Source organism: Mesocricetus auratus, unplaced genomic scaffold, assembly GCF_017639785.1.
Source record: "Mesocricetus auratus isolate SY011 unplaced genomic scaffold, BCM_Maur_2.0 Super-Scaffold_100013, whole genome shotgun sequence".
Classification (NCBI taxonomy): domain Eukaryota; kingdom Metazoa; phylum Chordata; class Mammalia; order Rodentia; family Cricetidae; genus Mesocricetus; species Mesocricetus auratus.
In genome coordinates this window covers 42,898,825-42,919,378 of record NW_024429196.1, presented here as the reverse complement: position 1 = coordinate 42,919,378, position 20,554 = coordinate 42,898,825, and the positions used below count along the sequence as shown (strand labels likewise).

General features: G+C 39.9%; 1 protein-coding gene across 2 annotated transcripts in view; it reads left to right on the top strand.

Annotated features, from left to right (window-relative positions):
• The window catches only part of Stard3nl (STARD3 N-terminal like), a 41,224-nt gene that overhangs the window by 5,592 nt on the left and 15,078 nt on the right, over positions 1-20,554 (top strand). For both annotated transcript variants that reach the window (XM_005071812.4, XM_013114694.3), the window contains exons 2-6: positions 12,983-13,265; positions 16,432-16,509; positions 17,004-17,081; positions 17,743-17,796; positions 17,905-18,022. In XM_005071812.4, coding sequence (XP_005071869.1) covers positions 13,041-13,265; positions 16,432-16,509; positions 17,004-17,081; positions 17,743-17,796; positions 17,905-18,022 — 553 coding nt within the window. In that variant the 5' untranslated portion in view covers positions 12,983-13,040. The remainder of the gene's footprint in view (positions 1-12,982; positions 13,266-16,431; positions 16,510-17,003; positions 17,082-17,742; positions 17,797-17,904; positions 18,023-20,554) is intronic.

Sequence of the window (20,554 nt, the reverse complement as noted above, 5' to 3'; positions counted from 1 at the left end):
AAAGGCATATGCCATACATTGGTAATTGTAGTTATAAATCTAACAAGCAAATAAGATGTCTTGAATGCCCACCATTTCTCTAGGATACAGAATTGTTCTCTAGGAGGTTTTCTGTTTGTGTTTTTGTTTTCTTGTTTTTCTTTCTCATTTTGTTTTGTTTTTGATGGGGCCTCGTATAACCCAAGCTGGCCTTGAGGTTCCTGTGTAGCTAAGGATAACCTTGAACCTGTGCTTCTCCTGTTCCTGTCTTTACATTAGGTACCTCTGTACCTGACTTTCTAGGAGCTTTTAATGTGTAAGAAAAATTGTTAAGGATATCTCATTGTTCTATAGGAGCTTTTGATATTGTGCTTCACAAAAAACCTGTGAACAATTTGTGAAATATATATAAGATGGGGGAAATCCTTATTTAGTTTCCATTTTTTTTTTTTTTTTTTGGTTTTAGGAGACAGGGTTTCTCTGTATTGTTTTGGAGGCTGTCAGTCCAGCCTGGCCTGGCCTCGAACTCACAGAGATCCGCCTGCCTCTGCCTCCCGAGTGCTGGGATTAAAGGCGTGCACCACCACCGCCCGGCTTTAGTTCCCATTTTTAAAAATACATTTTTCTTTTGAACTTATAATTACATTATTTCCCTTCCCCTTTCTCCCTCCAACTCGTTACATATATCCATCTTTACTCTCTTTCACATTCATGGCCCCCTTTTTCATTGTTGTTATATACGTGTGTTTGTGTATGTATATTTCTAAATATATAAGTACAGCCTGCTCAGTTTGTATAATGTTACTTATATGTAAATGTTTTCAGGGTTGGCCATTTAGTATAATAGAGGTTAGTTTGATGATACCTATACGTATTATAACTAGAAGAAGTAATCTGTTACTATAAGGTAATTTTATAAAGGAGATGCTTATTTTGTAACTAGAGCTCCTGCTTAGCTTCAGCTGTCTCCTTGGCACTGCCTAGGGTTACTCTGAGGGAGGTTCAGTTGATGGATAGCCTGTATCAGAATGGTTCATGGGCGTGCCTCTGGGGTAGTTTTGATTGCTAATTGATGTAAGAGGGCCCAGCCCACTAGGGAAGGTGAGCCTGGGCTTTTAAAGAAAGGAGCTGATTGCAAGTCTGGGAGGAAGCCAATAAGCAATACTCTTCCATGATTCCTTCTGCTGCTGTCGTTTTTAGTTCCTGCTCTGACTTCCTCAGTGATGGACTGTGGCCTGAAGTATAAACCCAATAAACCCTTCTGTCCCCAAGTTGCTTTTGGTAATTGTGTTTATCACAACAACAGAAAGCATGAGAACAGCATGCCACCTTTGCTGTAGAATGGGTGCATCTTGAGCACATTGTGATAAATAACAGAAGCCCCACACTAAATACAGCATGTTCATTCTTATGGAATATCCCAAACAGATCAGTGTTGTCAGGGCAGGACAAAGGGGAGGAATAGGGAGTTACTGTGTAATTGCTATGAAATTTCCATTGGCAGTGCTGAAAATATTTTGAAACTATATAGAAGTGAACATTATACAATATTGAAAATATGTTCAACACCTCTGAATTGTACACTCAGTTTTTATAATTTTATATTATGTAAAGTCTACCTCAGTGTTAGAAAGAGAGGTTATTTAGCTCATTGTTTTGGTGAGATAGCTCCATAGCTCAGTCTCTGGCAAGAGTCCCTGACTGTCTCAGCATAGCAGAGGAATGGACAGGCAAAAGCTCTGTGCAGAGATTGCATGCTAAAACAGAAGACTCAGGGCCCACAACTTCTCTTTTGTAACCTTGTGCCTTTCTCAGAAGCAGCCATTCCCCGGGAACTGCAGTAATGATGCCTTTCTCCAGTGAGCTGATTATCCCCACCAGGCCCTGCCTCCTAATGCTTTCCCCATCTGTTACATGTCTCGCTCTCCACATTGAGAATCAAGATGCTAGCACCTGAGCCTTTGAGGGAGGCACTCAGAAGCCCTTGGGGACCTGGAGAGTGTTTTGAGGAGGTGACACATGAGCTTTCTTGAGGAGTGGGTAGGCTGATGATAGGCCTTCTAGGTAGGGCTGAAGTATGGCAAAGGTGCAAATGCCAAAACCTGTACTGAGAAGATGGAGGGATGGCTGCTGGGAATTGGAAAGGCTGTGTTGTTGGATGAGAGGTGAATTAGAAGAGGCTTCTGAGGACTGATAGGGGCTGTGTATTTTTGTTTTGTTTTACAGGTGAGGATGGTGCTAGCCGCATAGTCAACCTTAACATGTTTTCCTCTCAGAGCTGTAAATCAGACATTATTGTTGATTAGTGACTATTCTTAGATATTTGGAAGTGTTTATAGGTAATGTGTATATGTCAGTATCTTTGTTTAGTCACTATAATTTTGACTTTGTAATTGCTTATTTCTAAGAATTACAAGATGAAACTTTTTGAGAATGTTGTTAAAATCTTTACAGATACCTGATAAGATTTTAGAGGTCCTCCAACAGCCCACATGGTGGAACATGCCTGTCAGTCCTACAGTTGGATTTTTGGGGTGGCAGTAGAAGGTTCAAGGTTATCCTCTAGTACATAGCAGTATCAAAGCCAACCTGAGTTACATGAGATTCTGTTTCCAAATAAATGAGAGAGGGGACAGAATGGAGAGAGAAGGGGGGAGAAGAAGAAGGAGGGAAGCAGGATGGTGTTTTCACTTTTGGGTATGCAGCACACGCTTTTCTTAGAATATCAGCCTGTAGTTGCATTGTATCTCTTAGTATTCTTTGTTCTTTTATATAATTCTGTTTTCTGAAACACAGATTAGTTTTATAAAGATCATAGTGGAAGTTGTACCTGATTCTTGTCATTTGCAGACCTAATTTCTTGTGTAAGTATGAAAAAAATATCTAATGAACAAAGAAATGCTTTAAAAAATCTAGATATCAGTATTTTAAGATGACATCTGTAGCTCATATTCACTACATTTTCAACTACGGACATTTATCTGTGGTAGAGATTAGAAAATTATTTTTGAAGCTGTAACCATCTTGTGTGCATATTGCATTGTAGGAAATGATACATGCAACTTCTACCCGTAAATACTCTTTGTCATACATAAAAGTGACTCATCCTTTTATTGAAATGCTCTAGTTTGTGAAAGAGGAAGGTGGTCTCAAGTGACTTTAGGGGAATTTGATATTGTGTATGTATTCTCATGTGTTTTCTTCTTGAGTCCTTCTTACATTAGAGGCAGTAGGTTGATTTGCCAGCAGCTAGAATGACATGTTCAGGAGTTCCTACCCCACCTTCCACAGAAAGAGTCCTGTGATATTAAATGAATAAAAACTCATCTCCGAAGATGCTTGTAGAGGGGGTTGACTACTTATTAGGCTGCACTTCAGTTCAGCTCTTGTCTATCTGCATTAAAAAAGATAGGTCTGGGAAACATCAAGAATATGTGGTAAAGCCAGTCCTAATTCTGGTTTTTGGGATGCAAAATAATTACTATAAGAGGTTCAATTTTAAAAATAATGCTTTTATTAATTATTGAGAATTCATACAGTATATTTTGATCATATTCATCCCCTCCCCCAATTCTTCTCAGATCCTCCCACTTCCCTATCCAACTTCTTACCCCTAACCTGCAACATAACATGTTCAGTTTGTGATGGCCAGCTACTCCTGGGTATGAGGCCTGCTCTAGAGTGTATTTGATATGTCAAATGTCACACCATTAAGTATAAATTCTCTCTCTCTCTAAAAAGCAGTCAGATGCCAAAAGATCATCAAATAAGGGTGGGACCTCATTCCCACTTCCCTCCTGTAAGCTGGGATTTTATCTGGATTAAGCTTGTGCAGGATTTGTGCATGCCTTCACAATCACTGTGCGTTTATATTTGCATCTTCCCTCTTTTGTCTGGAAACACTTTCATTGAAGTCATCACCCTTTGCTTTTAAAGTCTTTCTGCTCTTTTGTCCATAAATGATCCCTCAGCCTTGAGGGGAGTGATGAGATAAGCACATCATATTGAGGGCTTGTGCTGGTTAGTTTCTGTGACTTGATGCAGATAGAGTCATCTGGAAAGAAGGAACTTTATTTGAGAAAATGCCTCTATCAGATTGCCTTGTAGACAAGTCTGTGGAACATTTTCTTAGTTGATGGTTGATGTGGGAAGGCTTAGCCCACTGTGGGTGATTCCAACTCTTGATAGGTGGTCTGGGGAGGTCTAAGAAAAGTAGCTGAGTGTGAATTTGGAGAACAAGCAAGTAGTATATGGTATTGCTCCATGGCTTCTGCTTCAGATCCTATCTTGAGGTTCATGCTTGAACTCCTGTCCTGCCCTTTCTCAGTAATATATTGTGAACTGGGAATTGTAAGGTGAAATAAACCCTTTCTTCCACAAGTTGCTTTTAGTCATTGGTTGTGGTGTTTGTCACAACAGTAGAAGGTAAACTAAGGGACTGGAGAAATGGCTCAACAGTTAAGAATTTATGCTGTTTTTCCAAAGGACTTGAGTTCAATTCCCTGTATAATCTCATGGTTATCTTACAGTTCCACCTGTAAATCCAGACCTAGAAGGTAATCGGATGTGTCTGACCTCAGTGTGCACCTGCACTTATGTGCACATACCCATACACAGACTCACACACATACTTAAAAAGATAAATCTAAAAAAGCAAACCAAGATCGGACTGAACACTCAGTAGTCTCTTATTCTCTGTGCATCAACCAATTCTGAGTATCTCTGCATTAATTACCATATGATGTAAGAAGAAGCTTCTGTTGAAGGTTAAGCAGTGTATTGATATGTGTGCATAGCAATGAGTCATCAGGGAGCATTTTAGTACCCTTTCCGTTTAGCAGAGTAATAGCAGGATCTCCACTAGGACCTATCTAGCCATAGGTTCTTGACCTTGTTGACAGTGTCTGTTTAGACACAGATTCTTGGCCTTGTTAACAGTTATATCTAATTTTAAAAAATTGGTTGATTACTCCTATAACATGCATGCCACTGTTACACCAGTGAGCCTATGTTACCAGGCAGATCACTGTTGTACCTTTCAGGATTCACAGCTGGGTGAGATTAATGATTACATTTCTCCTCCAGGAGCAGGCATATCATCTTCAAACATTATGAAGCCAGCCAACAGGGTTGAAGCTTCTAGTTAAGTACCAGCTAATTTTTTCCATGTTCTGTGACTCAAGTATATTGCTACAATCAACAATATGGTCTTATGACCAAATTCTGGATAGGAACAAACAGTGTTGGAAATAGCCTATAATGTCTGGGATTCAATGATACTATTTGCCAATAATGCCAAATGAGATAACCCATTCCTCTGAGAGATTGAGGAAAAAGAGTTTTAGGTGTTGTGTGGAGATGAAATGTTTTGAGTGTAATATTAGAGCCTAAGATGCCAAATTCATATGAGTACTAGAAGGGCCTTTCTAGGAGGATACTCAGGATTGGAGAGACAGTAGCAATGGAGGATGGTTACTATGAAGACTCCTTTGTTCCAGTTATCCTGGAGTAACTGATAGCAGCTTCTGAAAAACTTGAGAAAGAAATCAAAGAACCTGGAGTCCTTCTTGGGAGAGGCTTTCACTAAAGCAGTGATGAGGTATGGCTGTACCATTGTACCCATATAACTTAGCAGTGTAGAGTGAATATCAAGTGTTGATCCCTTCAGGGTAGGTGAGCTGCCAAGTCTTATACACCACCCAACAGGACCTTGGCCACTTTGTGACATCCTGTGGAAGAAGAAAGGCATATAGGCTGATGTCTTGCAGTCATAGCCCAAGCAGCAGCCCCAGTGACCATTATTATCTTGAGTTTGCATTGGAATTTTCTCTTGTTGAGTCACTCCCTTGTTTTGTTTTCTTTTCTGACCAGATGTAGGTACTACTAGCAGCAGGGATCTTTGATTCAACATTTTGAACTTTCTAAATGTCTCTGGTATTAACATTTTCTTGATGACTAGGGCTTGCTTGTTAATATGGGAACTCTTAGTAAACTCACATAGGACCCATCCCAAAAATATTTTATGTTCTGCAAATAAATTTACCTCATTAGTTCTTTTTTTTTCCTTCTTTATACTTTGAAGAGATAATGTTATGGAATCTTTTGGCTTTTAGTTCTGTCTGTCCTGTGTTGACCCAATAATGTATGTATCAGCCAGTGTCTGGCCGCTGAACTTCTGGTTCACCTCACGGCTTATTTTTATTTGGATTTGAATAAATACCCTCTACTTCATGCATCAAACAGAATGCCTATTCTGTCTCCAGTTGTCCTCCCTCTGTCTTCTCCATTTCTGTATGCACCAGCCTTTTCTTGTTCCCTTCTGGTTCTCAATTCTTTCCATACATCATGCCCAGTCTCACCTCAGATACTCTGGGCTTGGCATGAGAACCAGGTAGTTTTCAGTTTTCATCATCTCTACTGCCATGACCTAGTCTCCCATCTCCATATATTTTTTTCTGAGTTACTGCCATATTGTGTCTGCTGAGGGGTCCTTGGATTCTGCTTCTCTTCACAGTGTACATGCTTACTGTACACATGGGTCATAGTTGTCTTCTGGAGAACACCTTCTAGGGAATCCTATCTTATTTGGAGTGGAATTCTCATATGCCCAGGCCTTGTTACCCTTCCCAGTTCTTATCCTCATGTGCGTCCTCACGTACTTCAGCTGCTCTGACTTGTTGGCCACACTCCTTCCTGGGTGGCCAGCCACACCTGGAGCCTTTCCTCTGCCTGCTGTACACCCACTCATCCTGATGCCTGTCTGTCACTTCTCTCTTGTCTCCTGTTAGTATTGCTCAGATGAACCCACCAGTGACATCATCATGGCCAGTTTCAATCACAGTGTTCACAAACCCTTGTCTTTTTCTTTTTTTTTTTTTCATCTATGATCTCTAGAAGGTAAGCTCACACAGCAGAGGAAATGACCTGGGTTTGTTAATCACTGAATTCCGGTGCTCAGAGGATGGCCTGCTCAAGCTCTCAGTATGCAAATGTGGTTGAGGAATAGGTGAAGAATGCCCTTAGCAACCTTTGGATTTTTCAGTCATTATCTATTCTGAGATCTTACAGTCAGGCTCTTATTTTGGCTCTCAGTACATAGTTCAAACCCATCTCATAAATTATGAAAACACTGTCACATTCTTATCCAGTCTTTGTATCTTAATATTTCTCTCAACACACTTGTTAACTAAAAATTCAGTAAAATTTTAATATTGCTAAATGAACGTTTCATGTTCAGTTATATTTATATTGTATATTTTCTTATATGTATTGTCTATAGAATGATGTAGATATAGTAACTCCGTCCTCAAATACGGTCACAGCCTGTGGTTGTGAAACTACTCTGACATCATTTGCAAGTATCTAGATGCTTAGTCCTCAGTGCTCCAGAATGTGTCTCTTCTAAGAGTGAGGGCATCCCATGTAACAAGTTCAAAACGCTAATCCATTCTGCAATTGTTGTTTGTAGCCTTTCCCTTTTTTGTTCTTGAAAACTAAAATTTTCTTTAAAACTGGTAAAAAATACGTGTTTGTGTGTCTGTGTGCACGTGCCTGTGTGTGCACACAGGTGCCTGTGTGTGTAGGCTCACTGAGCTGTGGTGTACATGTGAAGGACACATGTGGGGTCTGTTTTCTTTTTCAGCCTCTCTGGACTCCAGGGACTGAATGTGGGCTGTCATGCTTGGGCTGTATATGGTTTTAACCACTGAACCATCTCACACCCTTGTTCTTTTTTAATTCGTTGTACAAACAAGGCCTTCCAGCACTTTTTGTTTGCTCTTTATATCCTTTTCATTTTGAAGAGTTTTCACACTACTGCACTTAATGTTTGTTGACTGGTTTTTGTATGTGATCGATTGCTTCCTTATAACTGCTTACTTATAACTATATGCAGGATAAACGTTTATAGTAGGGAGTATGCTGTAATTGTTGTTACATGTTTATTACAACACAATAAATGATATCATGTGTACTTGTTCCAGCATTGGTCCAGGTGATCACTGCCAAGTCTCCTGTCTATAAAAGTATATTGTCCCCAATAGAACTGAACTTATTCAAGAGGTAATACTTTGAGACTATTTCTCACAAACATAATACTTGTTAGCTTCTACTAATGTTTTTTTTCTAAAGAATCCCTGCATTGAGAATTGTAAACTGACTTTTTCTAATTTTCTTCCTCCTACATGTTTATCTGACCTCCTGCCACTCTTAATCTGTTTTTACAATATAGCTGTAATCTATTAAGATTTAGGTTTTTCCCCCAGCATGAATTCCAACCATGCTGTTACAAGTCATACATCAATTTTCACAATGTCTCAGATTGGACAGTAGGTGGTCTTTCAAGACAGCCTGCACAAAACTTTTTTAAAAAAATAGTCAAGAGATTTTGTTTTTTGGAGATTATAACTACATAATTTACCCTTTGCCTTTCCTCCCTGCAAACCTTCCTATCTACCCCTTCTTGCTCTTTTTCAAATTTATGGCCTTCTTTCATTAATTTTTATTATGTATGTGTATACATATACATATATTTCTAGATACATAAGCATATACATATTCATTTGTATGTTTCTAAATACATAAACACAACCTGCTCAGTCTGTATAATGTTACTTGTATGTATGATTTCAGGGGTAGCCATTTTATATTGGGTAACCAATTGGTGTGTTATTTCCTAGGGAAGATTAGTCTCCACTCTCAGCATTCCTTAGTTTGCCGTATTTCTTTGTGTAGGGTTGAGGCCTCATGGACTTTCACCATCCATGCTATCCATGCTGGCATGCCCATTGTTATTGTCCTTGTTCACTTCAAGGTAGTCATAGTCAGGAGACTTTATGGCTGAGCCGGTGTTTCCCATGAATGTGAGTACATACCATGCTTGTCTTTTTATGACTGGGTTACCTCACTCAGGATGGTTTCTTCCAGTGCCATCTATTTGCCTGTAAATTTCAGGATGCCATTTTTTTTTCTGTTGAGTAGTACTCCATTGTGTAAATGTACCACATTTTCTCTATTCACTCTTCAGTTGAGGGCATCTAGGTTTTTTTTCCAGGTTCTGGCTATTATAAATAATGTTGCTATTAACATAGTTGAGCAGATGTCCTTATTGTATGAGGGTACATCTTTTTGAGTATATGCCTAAGACTGGAATTGCTAGATCTTGTGGTAGACTGATTTCCATTTTTCTGAGGAATCTCCATACTAATCTCCAAAGTGGTTGCACAAGTTGGTATTCCCACCAGCAGTGGAGGAGTGTTCCCCTTTCTCCACATCCTCTCCATCATAAACTGTCATTAGTGTTTTTGATTCTAGCCATTCTGATGAGAGTGAGATGGTTTCTCAGAGTTGTTTTGATTTGCATTTCCCTAATGGCTAAAGCTGTTGAGCACTTTCTCAAGTTTCTCTTTGGCCATTTTTGACTCCTCTATTGAGACTTCTCTATTTAGTTCTGTGCCCCATTTTTTTTAAATTGGCTCCTTTGGTGTTCTGGAGACTTGCTTCTTGAGTTTTTTGTAAATTTTGGAGATCAGCCCTCTGTCAGATATGGAGTTTGTGAATATCTTTTCCCATTCTGTGGACTGTCGTTGTATCTTGTTGACTGTGTCCTTTGCCTTGTAGAAACTCCTCAGTTTCAGGAGGTCCCATTTATTAATTGTCGATTTCAGTGTCTGTGCTACTGGTGTTATGTTCAAGAAACTGTCTCCTGTACCAATTCGTTCAAAGGTACTTCCCACTTTCTCCTCTAGGAGATTCAGTGTGGCTGGATTGATGTTGAGGTCTTTGATCTATTTGGACTTAAGTTTTGTGCATGGTGATAGATATGGATCTATGTGTTGTCTTTTACGTGCAAGCCTCCAGTTACTCCAGCACTATTTGTTGAAGATGCTTTCTTTTTTACATTGTATAGTTTAGCTTCTTTGACAAAGATCAGGTGTTCAAAGGTGTGTGGGTTGATATTAGGGTCTTTGATTCGATTCCATTGGTCTACCTGTCTCCTTTTGTGCCAGTACCAAGCTGTTTTCAGGACTATAGCTCTATAATAAAGCTTGAAGTCAGGGATGGTGATGCCTCCAGAGGTTCCTTTATTTATTATACAGGGTTGCTTTGGCTACCCTGGGTCTTTGTTTTTCCATATAAAATTAAGGATTGCCCTTTCTAGGTCGGTGAAAAATTGTGCTGGTATTTTGATAGGGATTGCATTGAATCTGTAGATTGCTTTTGGTAAGATTGTCATTTTTACTACGTTGAACCTACCTATCCAAGAGCATGGGAGATCTTTCCATTTTCTGGTATCTTCTTTAATTTTGTTTTTTAAGGACTCAAAGTTCTTGTTATACAGATCTTTCACTTATAGTTACCCCAAGATATTTTATGGTGTTTGTGGCTATTGTAAAGGGTGATGTTTCTCTGATTTCTTTCTCATCCCCTTTATTGTCTATATACAGTAGGGCTACTGATTTTTTTAGTTTACTTTATATCCTGCCACTTTGCTGAAGCTGTTTATCAGCTGTAGGAGTTTACTGGTAGAATTCTTTGGGTTGCTTACGTAGACTATCAAATCATCTGCAAATAGTGAAAGTTTGACTTCTTCCTTTCCAATTCATATCCCCTTGATCTCCTTCTGTTGTCTTATTGCTCTAGCTAGAACTTCAAATACAATATTGAAGAGATACGGAGAAAGTGGACATCCTTGTCTTGTTCCTGATGTTAGAGGAATCGCCTTTAGTTTCTCTCCCTTTAGCTTGATGCTGGCTGTTGGTTTGCTGTATATAGCTTTTATTATGTTTAGGTATGTTTCTGTTATCCCTGATCTCTCTGAGACCTTTATCATGAAGGGGTGTTGGATATTGTCAAAGGCTTTTTCAGCATCTAGTGAGATGATCATGTGGTTTTTCTTTTTCAGCTTGTTTAAATGGTGGATTACACTGATGGATTTCCGTATGTTGAACCATTCCTGTATCCCTGGGTTGAAGCCTACTTGATGATGGTGTATTATTTTTCTGATGTGTTCTTGGATTCGATTTGCCAGTATTTTATTGAGTATTTTTGCATCAATGTTCATGAGGGAGATTGGCCTATAATTCCCTATCTTGGTTGTGTTCTTTGTGTGGTTTGGCTATTAATGAAATTGTAGCCTTGTAAAAAGAATTTGGCAGTGATCCTTCTGCTTCTATTGTGTGGAACAATTTGAAGAGTATTGGAATTAGCTCTTCCTTGAATTTTTGGTAGAATTCTGCACTGAAACCATCTGGCCCTGGGCTTTTCTTGGTTGGAAGACTTTTTATGGCTACTTCTATTTCTTTAGGGGATATAGATCTGTTTAAATTGTTTATCTCTTCTTGATTTAATTTTGGTAAATGATATCTATACAGAAAATCATCCATTTCCTTTAGATTTTCCAATTTAGTGGAGTACAGATTTTCAAAATACGACCTGATGATTTTTTGGATTTCCCCAATGTCTGTTGTTATGTCCCCTTTTTCATTTCTGATTTTGTTAATTAGCATGTTCTTTTTCTGTCTTTTAATCATATTTGATTAAGGTTTGTCTATCTTGTTGATTTTCTCTAAGAACCAACTCTTTGTTTCTTTGATCTTTGTTTCTATTTTATGATTAAAATTTTACTGGAAATTTTATTAAAAGACTACACATACATGTACATGAATGTAGAATTACCGAGTCAACATAGGTTCAAAAGTTAGAACTTCACCATGTTCCCAGCTTTAAGCTTCCAGGCACTATGTCCCTCTCTGCTGCCAAGGAAACTACTGACTGACTTTCAGTGCTATAGATTAGATTTTCATTAAATGCTTGTGGTTTGGTTATTTCCTTTAAACCTCTAAAAGTAGAGTTACTCTAGCAAGATATATATTTTAAAATACCGGTTCATATTATCTAATTGCTTTAAAAAAGATTGTTATTTGATACCACCATATGATACAAATGCATGGAGAGGATTTTTATACCTAAGAGTAGGAAAATAGAGAATAGAGCCAATTGGAAGAAGAGAGGGTGCTGGCAAGTGAGTAAGACTGAATGAGACCACCACCACCTTGGGGAAATCTTAATATTCTGTTTTCAAATTCTGTTTCATCCTAACGATGATCTTGGTCTGAATGCTGCCAGTCATGCGGCAGAAAGGTGAGCATATGAATCTGGACACAAGAACCATCCAAATTTCTGTCTATGTTCATGGCCAAAGCAAAACACGAATATCAGTGGAGCCAGATGTACAAACATAATCCTCTGGCAGGAAGAGCTATCACTGGATGGAAAGCTGGAATGCACAGCAATGCAGCCACTCACTGTTTGTGTTCAGTGACCTCACCCCATCATTGAGAAATCTGCTTATTTAGATTACTCCTCTTCAGTCTTATTGTAGAGTAAAACACTCCAGGTTTTGGGGAATCCCTATATGGAACCATAACTTCTGTAGTTATCAATCTGGTGTTTACATAGTACTGGACTTTTAGGGGTATAAACCCTGCCTTCCTTAGAAGATGCCTGGAAAACGTACTTGTTCATTAAGAGATGGTAGGGGAATGCTAAATTTAGTGATGTCTTTTTGGTAGAAAGCAGTTCCTCACTAGGAGCAATTTTATAGCTAGTTCATGTGTTCTGCTTCCATCATCTGGGAAGATGTTTGGTATATGGCTTCCTAGCCCACAGGTAATAGCAAGACCATGGAGATTTACCTGCTGGTGTGGCAAGGGAGCTGGCTCCCTGTTCTGGGGAATGCTTTGGCATTGTGTTTAATACCCTGTCTTAACCACTTCTTACTGTAAGTTTGTTTTCTTATTCAATGGCATTCTTTTCTAAAGCAGCTACTTAGTAATACTAAGGACAAGTGTTGCTTCTTATTATACTTCTTTTTTTCCTATCCAAACATAAATGTCTTATGGGAAAGCCCTGTGGCTCAATTAGACTGAATCTCCTGCTGGTGAGGATGCTTGTATGACTCCCGCAGGGGTTTAACATAGATTTTCTCTTTTGTTCTCTGAAGGTTGCTTCTCACTAGGGATGGTGGAGTTGGATGGAGACTCCTTTAGTCCTCCTCCAGGATGAACCACTTGCCAGAAGACATGGAAAATCCTCTGACTGGGAGCCAGAGCTCACACGCTTCTCTGCGTGACATCCATTCCATCAACCCTGCACAGCTCATGGCCAGGATTGAGTCCTATGAAGGAAGGGAAAAAAAAGGCATATCTGATGTCAGGAGGACTTTCTGTCTGTTTGTCACCTTTGACCTCTTATTTGTAACATTACTGTGGATAATAGAGTTAAATGTAAGTTGATTTTGTTCATAACTTCATATTTCCAGAAGTATAGAAGTTTACATTTTTCTCATCATTTTTGTGGTATTTAGTGAATTCCATCTTTTTTTAAACAATGCAGTGGTTACCCATCTCCAGCTGACTTAAGTGCTTCTTACTTTTTAGTGTTAGTATGTGAAACACACTTGGTATAAAGTTTGAATTCCTGGTGCTTAGTTTAATGATACAGAGTTGAAAGCAACACAGCCTGTAGGACAAATTCAGCTGGCTGGCTTTACAAAACCGCTCTAGGACACTGTAGTGCTCATTGTACATGGGTTTAGTTATCTATGCCTGTTCCTTGGCTTGAGTAGTTGAGGAAAACCTGACTTCAAAGGCAAACATAACTATTTCCTGGGTATTTTTAGATAACAGTTTCCTAGCTCTTCCCCTAAAAAACAAAAACAACATGTTCAGGGTAGAGAGATGGCTCAGTGGTTAGGAGTACTGGCTGTTCTTTCAGAGGACCTAGGTTCTATTCTAAGCAAAGCATCGTGGCTCACACATCTGTTAACACCAGTTCCAGGTGATCTGATGCCCTCTTCTGGCCTGTGAGGGCACCGGCACATACATGGTGCATAAACACGTATGCAGGCAACAAAGCATCCATATACATATGATAATTTTAATATTAAAATATATGTGTAAAATGCTTCTGAAATATGCATTCTATAATATGTCTGCTTTTTCACTCCCTTGTTTAAGATTTTGCAAAAGAGATGATTTCTACATGTTTTATTGAACAAATTGTAGAATAATTTGGAGAACTATGTGATTATGTTGCCCAATAATTATCTATGTAAGTACTACCAAATAGAAATACAATACAAACTTTGACGTATGTTATTTTAGATTCTCTAGTCGTACACTACTAACATTAAAATAAACAGGTGGAAGTTATTGTAATTCTGCATTTGTCTAAGCCAGGTGCTGTTATTCTTAAAGCCTTGGGTCTGGATGCTATGTTTCCCACCACCTAACCTGAGCCCTCAGGAAGACACTCCTATACAAACACTGTCCACCTTATCTGCCAGTGGTTCATTTCCTCCCTCAGCCATTCTGGCCTCCTGCTTTGAGAATGGAACAGCTCCTGTCTATCTTAAGACCACTATAGTAGTGTTCCTTCTGTATAAAATTATTAGTTTCCTGTATCCTCTTGGAGACTGTGAGAGCCTGTCATGCTGGTATCAGTATAAATGTCACCATTATTCTGTCACTGTCTTGTAGCTTTGTGTTGTGATTCTTTGTTGCTGTCTTTTACACAATGGCAAGCTCCTGAAGACATGCATTGTTTTACTTACTGAAATATTTCTTGTATTTGGAACACTGCTGTTCACACAGTAGGTTCCCGGTAGATATTTTGTCAGTGAGTGAAGATCATTGTGAAGATCACCAGCAATGGTGAGCAGCTGGATTAAGCTAGAGGCAGGTTGGCAGCAAGAACACAGTCAGAAGCTGGTGAAGGAATGCCACTCAAGGTGCCTAACTGGGAAGAAAACTCATTCAGGAGAGTTGTGGCAGACTTGTTGACAGTCGATTTGTATCCACCCCAGTGTTTCAGACCACTCTGTTGATGAAACCCAAAAGAGGATAGAGACACTGTCTCTTACCTAAGGTGCTTGGGCTCAGAAGTGCTTCAGACTCCAGATTTTGAGGGTATTAGAATATTTACATACACACAGAAAGATATCTTGGGAATGTGGCCCAATATAATGACAGATTTACTTATTTATACTTTGTCCACATAGTCTGATGGCCGGGTTAGACTCTTCAGTGGCCCTGAAGTTGAACTGAGACCCTTCCCGTGAGGTTAAGTGTGGAAGTTCTCACTTGCAGAATGTGTGTACTTAGAAAACCTCAGGTTCTGAAGCAGTTAAGATTTCAGAGGTGTGGTAATAAGGGATGCTCAATTTATTCTAGACAGATGATTGGAAGAGATTTGGTTGAACTTTTGTGTAGTGGTCTGCTCGAGAACCCCTGATGAAAGACTGTGAAATAAGGATTTAAAATTTAAGTTTGGGTTGCAGAAATAGACTATAATAGGCAACAGAGCGTCAAGATACAGTACACCCAGATAGCAAAGAAAAGCATTTCCTCCTGGCCAGTGTGCATCCAGAAGCAGAGCAGGAGGGAGCTGTCTGTGCTAGAGAACCTTCTTCATGTGGGCCACTGGAAGTAATATTCTGGGCGGCAACTTTCTGTAGTTTGCAGAGACACAGTGTGAGGCCAGGTGACTGTATTCTCTTTTCTATGCTTCACTTGTGCAGTTCAATAGTAGGTTTATAGCTACTTGTATGACAAGTATTGATCAATACCTGTCACTTAGAACCCTAAACTCTTCAAGACTTGTAATGCACAAAATAGTGTGCATGCTTTGCCTCCATTCCTATAGCAAATGCAAGTCAATGGAATAGCTAAGACCTCCCTTTCAATGTGACCATTTCTATTCCAAGTGGAGCAACTATGGAATCTTGAGAAATGATTCTTCATTAATTTTCCCTCTTACCCAGTTGACTGCTTAATTGTTCCGTCCTTTTTTCAAATGCTGTCTGTTAGGACTGCATTTGTAATCAGAAATTTGAATTGACAAGACTGAGCTACAGCCCAAGGTTATAGAGAGCCTGCGTGGACTGCATAAATGGCCTGGAATATGGCTCCTATTTGAGTTTTTAAAAAATTACTGTGCATAGTTTAATCTTTAGAATTCTGAAGTCAATCACTTAAAATTCATTTTGGTAGTGTGAAGAACAAAAAATAGGGTATACATTGGATTTTATTGTCCTCATTTGCCATAACTTTAACAAGAAAATCTATCTGTCAAATTTTTAAATGTCAAGAGCAAATTAAAACAAAACTAGCTTAGAAAATGTTGGCACATATGCGCTGTCATGGCAACTGGCCTTAGGGATGATTGCTATGAGATCAGGGTCCCAGACTCTTCCAAGAACTCTATGAAGACACGTCAAACTGATGGATTTTTTATTTTTTGGTTGTTTGTTTTGTTTTTGTTTTAGGTTTTTTTTTGTATTCCACCTTTGAACATTTCTGAGTTTCAGGGAGGTTTACAGAGAAGTATGTAGAAACCTCATTGTTTGATTCTCACTCACTTCTCTCCTCATCTTGCTGCTGCTTCTCCTAGGTGAATGGAGGCATCGAGAACACACTGAAGAGGGAAGTGATTCATTATGACTACTACTCCTCTTACTTTGATATATTTGTGAGTGTTTTATATCCTAATTCAGATATAATACACCAAGAGGCATGGCCCCTTGAAATAGGATGTAAATGCAGTGCTATTTTCCTTCCTCTGAGCAGTGACCATGCTTCTTTTCCCTGAATTACCTGCTCTCTCGGTGCTCTCTGTCTCACTAAGTTGATGGTGAGAGAAAAGAAAAGGTCAACGATAGACAAGGAAGGCCAGCAGAGGAGCCCTTCCCACGCCCATCCTCTCTCCAGCTGAAACTGAGCACACTGACAGGCTCAGGTCCCTCCTCTGGTTTCTCCGTACTTCTGTTTATATTGAGAATAGGGACTTGACTTGAAACCTTAGCTGGAAGGATCTAGAGCCACAGTTCCAAACTTCCACATGGCAGTCTGGGGTTCAAACCTCTCCAGGCTGTCCACAGCTGAGTCAGAAAAACGATAGTAAATTGAAGCTGCTTTATTTTTTGCATATTTGAGTGCCTTCTTTTCCTACCGCTTCCTCCTCAGCTTTTGGCAGTGTTTCGATTTAAAGTGCTGATACTTGGATATGCTGTGTGCAGACTGCGCCACTGGTGGGCAATAGCGGTGAGTGTGTGTCATCGTGGGTCATCTTCAGGGCTGGTGGCCAGGGTGCTCCCAGCAGGCTGTGCTGAGAGGAGACAAGATTTTAATAAGCTCTATTTTCACTAGTTTTTTTTTTTCTAAGTCCCCTCCTCCCCTCACTTTAGTACGTTTAATTTGCCAGGGTCTTGCTGCAGTGAAGAGAGCTAGTTCCAACACTGGCAGGGCCTTTAGTGAGGAATCTAGAGGCCCAGAAGTACACACTGGTCAGGGTCTCCTCCCCCTCATCCTTCAGATGATGTTCTTCTGGTTCTCCAGACCAGGCCACTCCCATCTCTTTCCTTGCATCTAACGCAGAGGCTGGGCACAGTCTGTTCATTTCACCTACCCTTTCTTATGTGTATTAGAGTCGTACCTTGTACTGACAGGTATTCCCAACACAATAGTTGGGAAGTTCTACAGTTCAAGAGAAGGAATGTTGTATACAGCCACCCAGATTGTGTGCCACAGAAAATCCTTTTTTCCTAGAATGGGTGTGGGAAAGCACAAATAATGTGGGAAGTAGCCAGGCTGGACAGGGCTTGCTGAGGCACTGTCTGCTCTTGGCTCAGCTTTCTTGTTGATGGAGGGGCCCTCATGGTGTGGAATGTCCTGTCTGAGGAGTGTTATATTGTGTGTCTTGCAGTTGACGACAGCGGTGACCAGTGCCTTTTTATTAGCAAAAGTGATCCTCTCAAAGGTAAGTGTGGCTCTCCTTTTCTGTACCATTGCCCACTGCCATGATGAAGCCCTCCTTCCTGTGTGAGCTGATGGTGGCTACTTTCCCTCAACGACTCCTGTTCCCCAGCTTTTCTCTCAAGGGGCATTTGGCTATGTGTTGCCCATCATTTCCTTCATCCTCGCCTGGATCGAGACGTGGTTCCTGGATTTCAAAGTGTTGCCTCAAGAGGCGGAAGAAGAAAACAGTAAGATTTTTGTGTTTTCTACCTTCCGCTTTCCAGGCTTGCACATACCACACTGCAGGGAACTGCCGGGGTTCTTACTGTGAGGGAAGCTTCAGGGACCACACTGAGGCGGTGGCTCATGCTCCTCAGTGACTGTCTGAACTGAGGGAAAGTGGGGATAGATTAGTACATAATGACAAAGTGGCTCCTCTTTCTGCCTGCTGGAGCAGACCGCTAGAAGATATGGCCACTGGTCGAACAGACATTCATAAAATAAGAAGATATGGCCACCGCTTCCTTCTCCCCAGGTGGCTTGATCTTTTCTCACTATAACGGTCTTCATAGGTTGCTAAGTATTTATACAGAGCAGAACTGTGCCTTTTGGGGGCGGAGCATGGTGAACCAATTTGAAGTGAATTGAAGAAGCAGTTTTAAAGAAGCCAGTGGCTCTGCAGAGTGCAGTATTGCAGTGTATACACAGGCTTAGGATGGGCCAAAGATAGAACAGACACTTAAATGCCTGGCACTGGGACCATGGTGGTTTATTTGGAGTTCAGAGTAGAATTCCAGCTATAGCAGCGTCCTGCCCTCACAGCCTTCCTCTGTCCTCCTTTGAGTGGCTGAGTGACATCTGGCACCATATTTTTCTAAGAACTGACAAAGTTATTACATAACCACATGGTATCCCATGTGCAGGGGTACTGAGGAGGAAGCTCAGATAGTCCATTGAGAGCTGTGTGGTTGGTTACTGACCTGGGTTATTCTCCGTTGAAACATTTAGAGGAGGCCCAGTGCTAATTCCCCCTCTGGAAGGGAAATGGATCAGAACTCAGTTTAGCTATGCATGCTACTTCAGACATATCCCTGTTGGATCCTTTCCCAGCATCTGGCTCAATTTGCCAGGAAAAAAAAACTTTTGTTTTATAGAAAATTAAACATAACTATAGCTCCAAAAGCAACAGGATCAAGAATCACTTTACATGAAGTTTGATTTGAAAAATTTGCTCAACAGAAAGAAGCAAATTTATAAAAGAATTCTAGTTCAAGAGTGAATTTACAGAGCAGTGATCCAAGATGCTTTTGCCATTCTGTGTCCTTTGCTTTAGCAGAGATGGGGAGTGTCAAGTTAGTGGAGGGAGGCCACTTTTTATTATATGAACACCAAACTGAACATTGTTGAAAACATACCAAATGTTCACATGACTTAGGTTTGAATGGCTATGTGATTAAAGCTATTTCTCAGTGTTTAATAAAGCTGAAGGCAGAGGCTGGAGATTTGGCTCAGTGAGTAAGGATGCCTGCTGCCATGTCTGATGACCTAAACTCAGTTCCAAGAACCCAAATGTAGAAGAAGGGAACTGACTCATAAATTGTCTTCTAATTATACACTGTAGCACATGCTCACCCCCACATGGGCACAAAAACACAAATAAACAAACTCGAATTAAAAATTAAAAAGAAGTGAACATTAAGAAAAGTCACTCAGTATCAGAAAAAATACATAGTCTCCCTAATATGCAGATACTAGCCTATAATGTATGCATTGTATTATATGCATACATTTAGTTATACATATAAATGCATCTATAAGTACAGTATATCATGTAGAAAGATGAGAAGGACAAGTGGTATTAGGTGCTGAGGAAGGACAAGGCAAGCAAAGGACTCATGAAAGAGGATATAAAGCCAATTGTTTCTCTGGTTTTAGCTCTCTTCACTTTTCTCTTTTGGTGGTGGGTAAATGCATTAAAATGTAGCTGATACAGAAAGTGGCTGTATAGAAGTTCATAGAGGTATAGAGTTCAGGGCTGGGCAAGTGCTTGTTGCATGGCTACACTAATCTGGCTGCATGATGTTTTTATTTGTTAGTTCATTATATTAAAGTGATTTTTATGTTAAAACTGAAAACACACTTCATGAAATTTAAAGCAGCAATTGTCATCATTGTAGTGGCACACAGGCCACATACCTGGTGTCTGCTGTGTAGCCAGGTACTTGCTGCCACGGTTCCTAACACTGACACTGATTTAAGCAAAAAAAAAAAAACCTCCAAGGATTGATGGTTTTCCTCTTCATATGAGGTTCTTTCACTCCTCTTTTTGCTTTTTAATACCATGTTTTTCTTTGAGAAAAGTTAAATAAAATAGACACCAGGGCCAGAGAGATAGCTCCACTTTTATGAGTATATCCTGCTCTTATAGAGAACCTGAGTTTGGTTCCCAGCACCCAAATAGGGTGGCTCACAAGTGACTGTAACTCCTGTTCCTAGGGACCAGATGATCTCTCCTGATCTATGAATACCTACACCCACACGGACATACTTCTACACAGACACAGATAGATACACAGGCATCCTGGAGTACATGCATGCACACACTCACATAATTAAAAATATTTAAAAAGTTAAATAAGCAAATAGCAATTTATTATCTGCAGCACTCCCTGCTGTTGGTAAAAGGTCGTGTAGGCATTATATTTGACATCTTCCTTTTCTCTATCCAAGTCTAGAGAGTAGACCGTTTGTCCATGCTGACTCAGTTTTGATTTCACTTT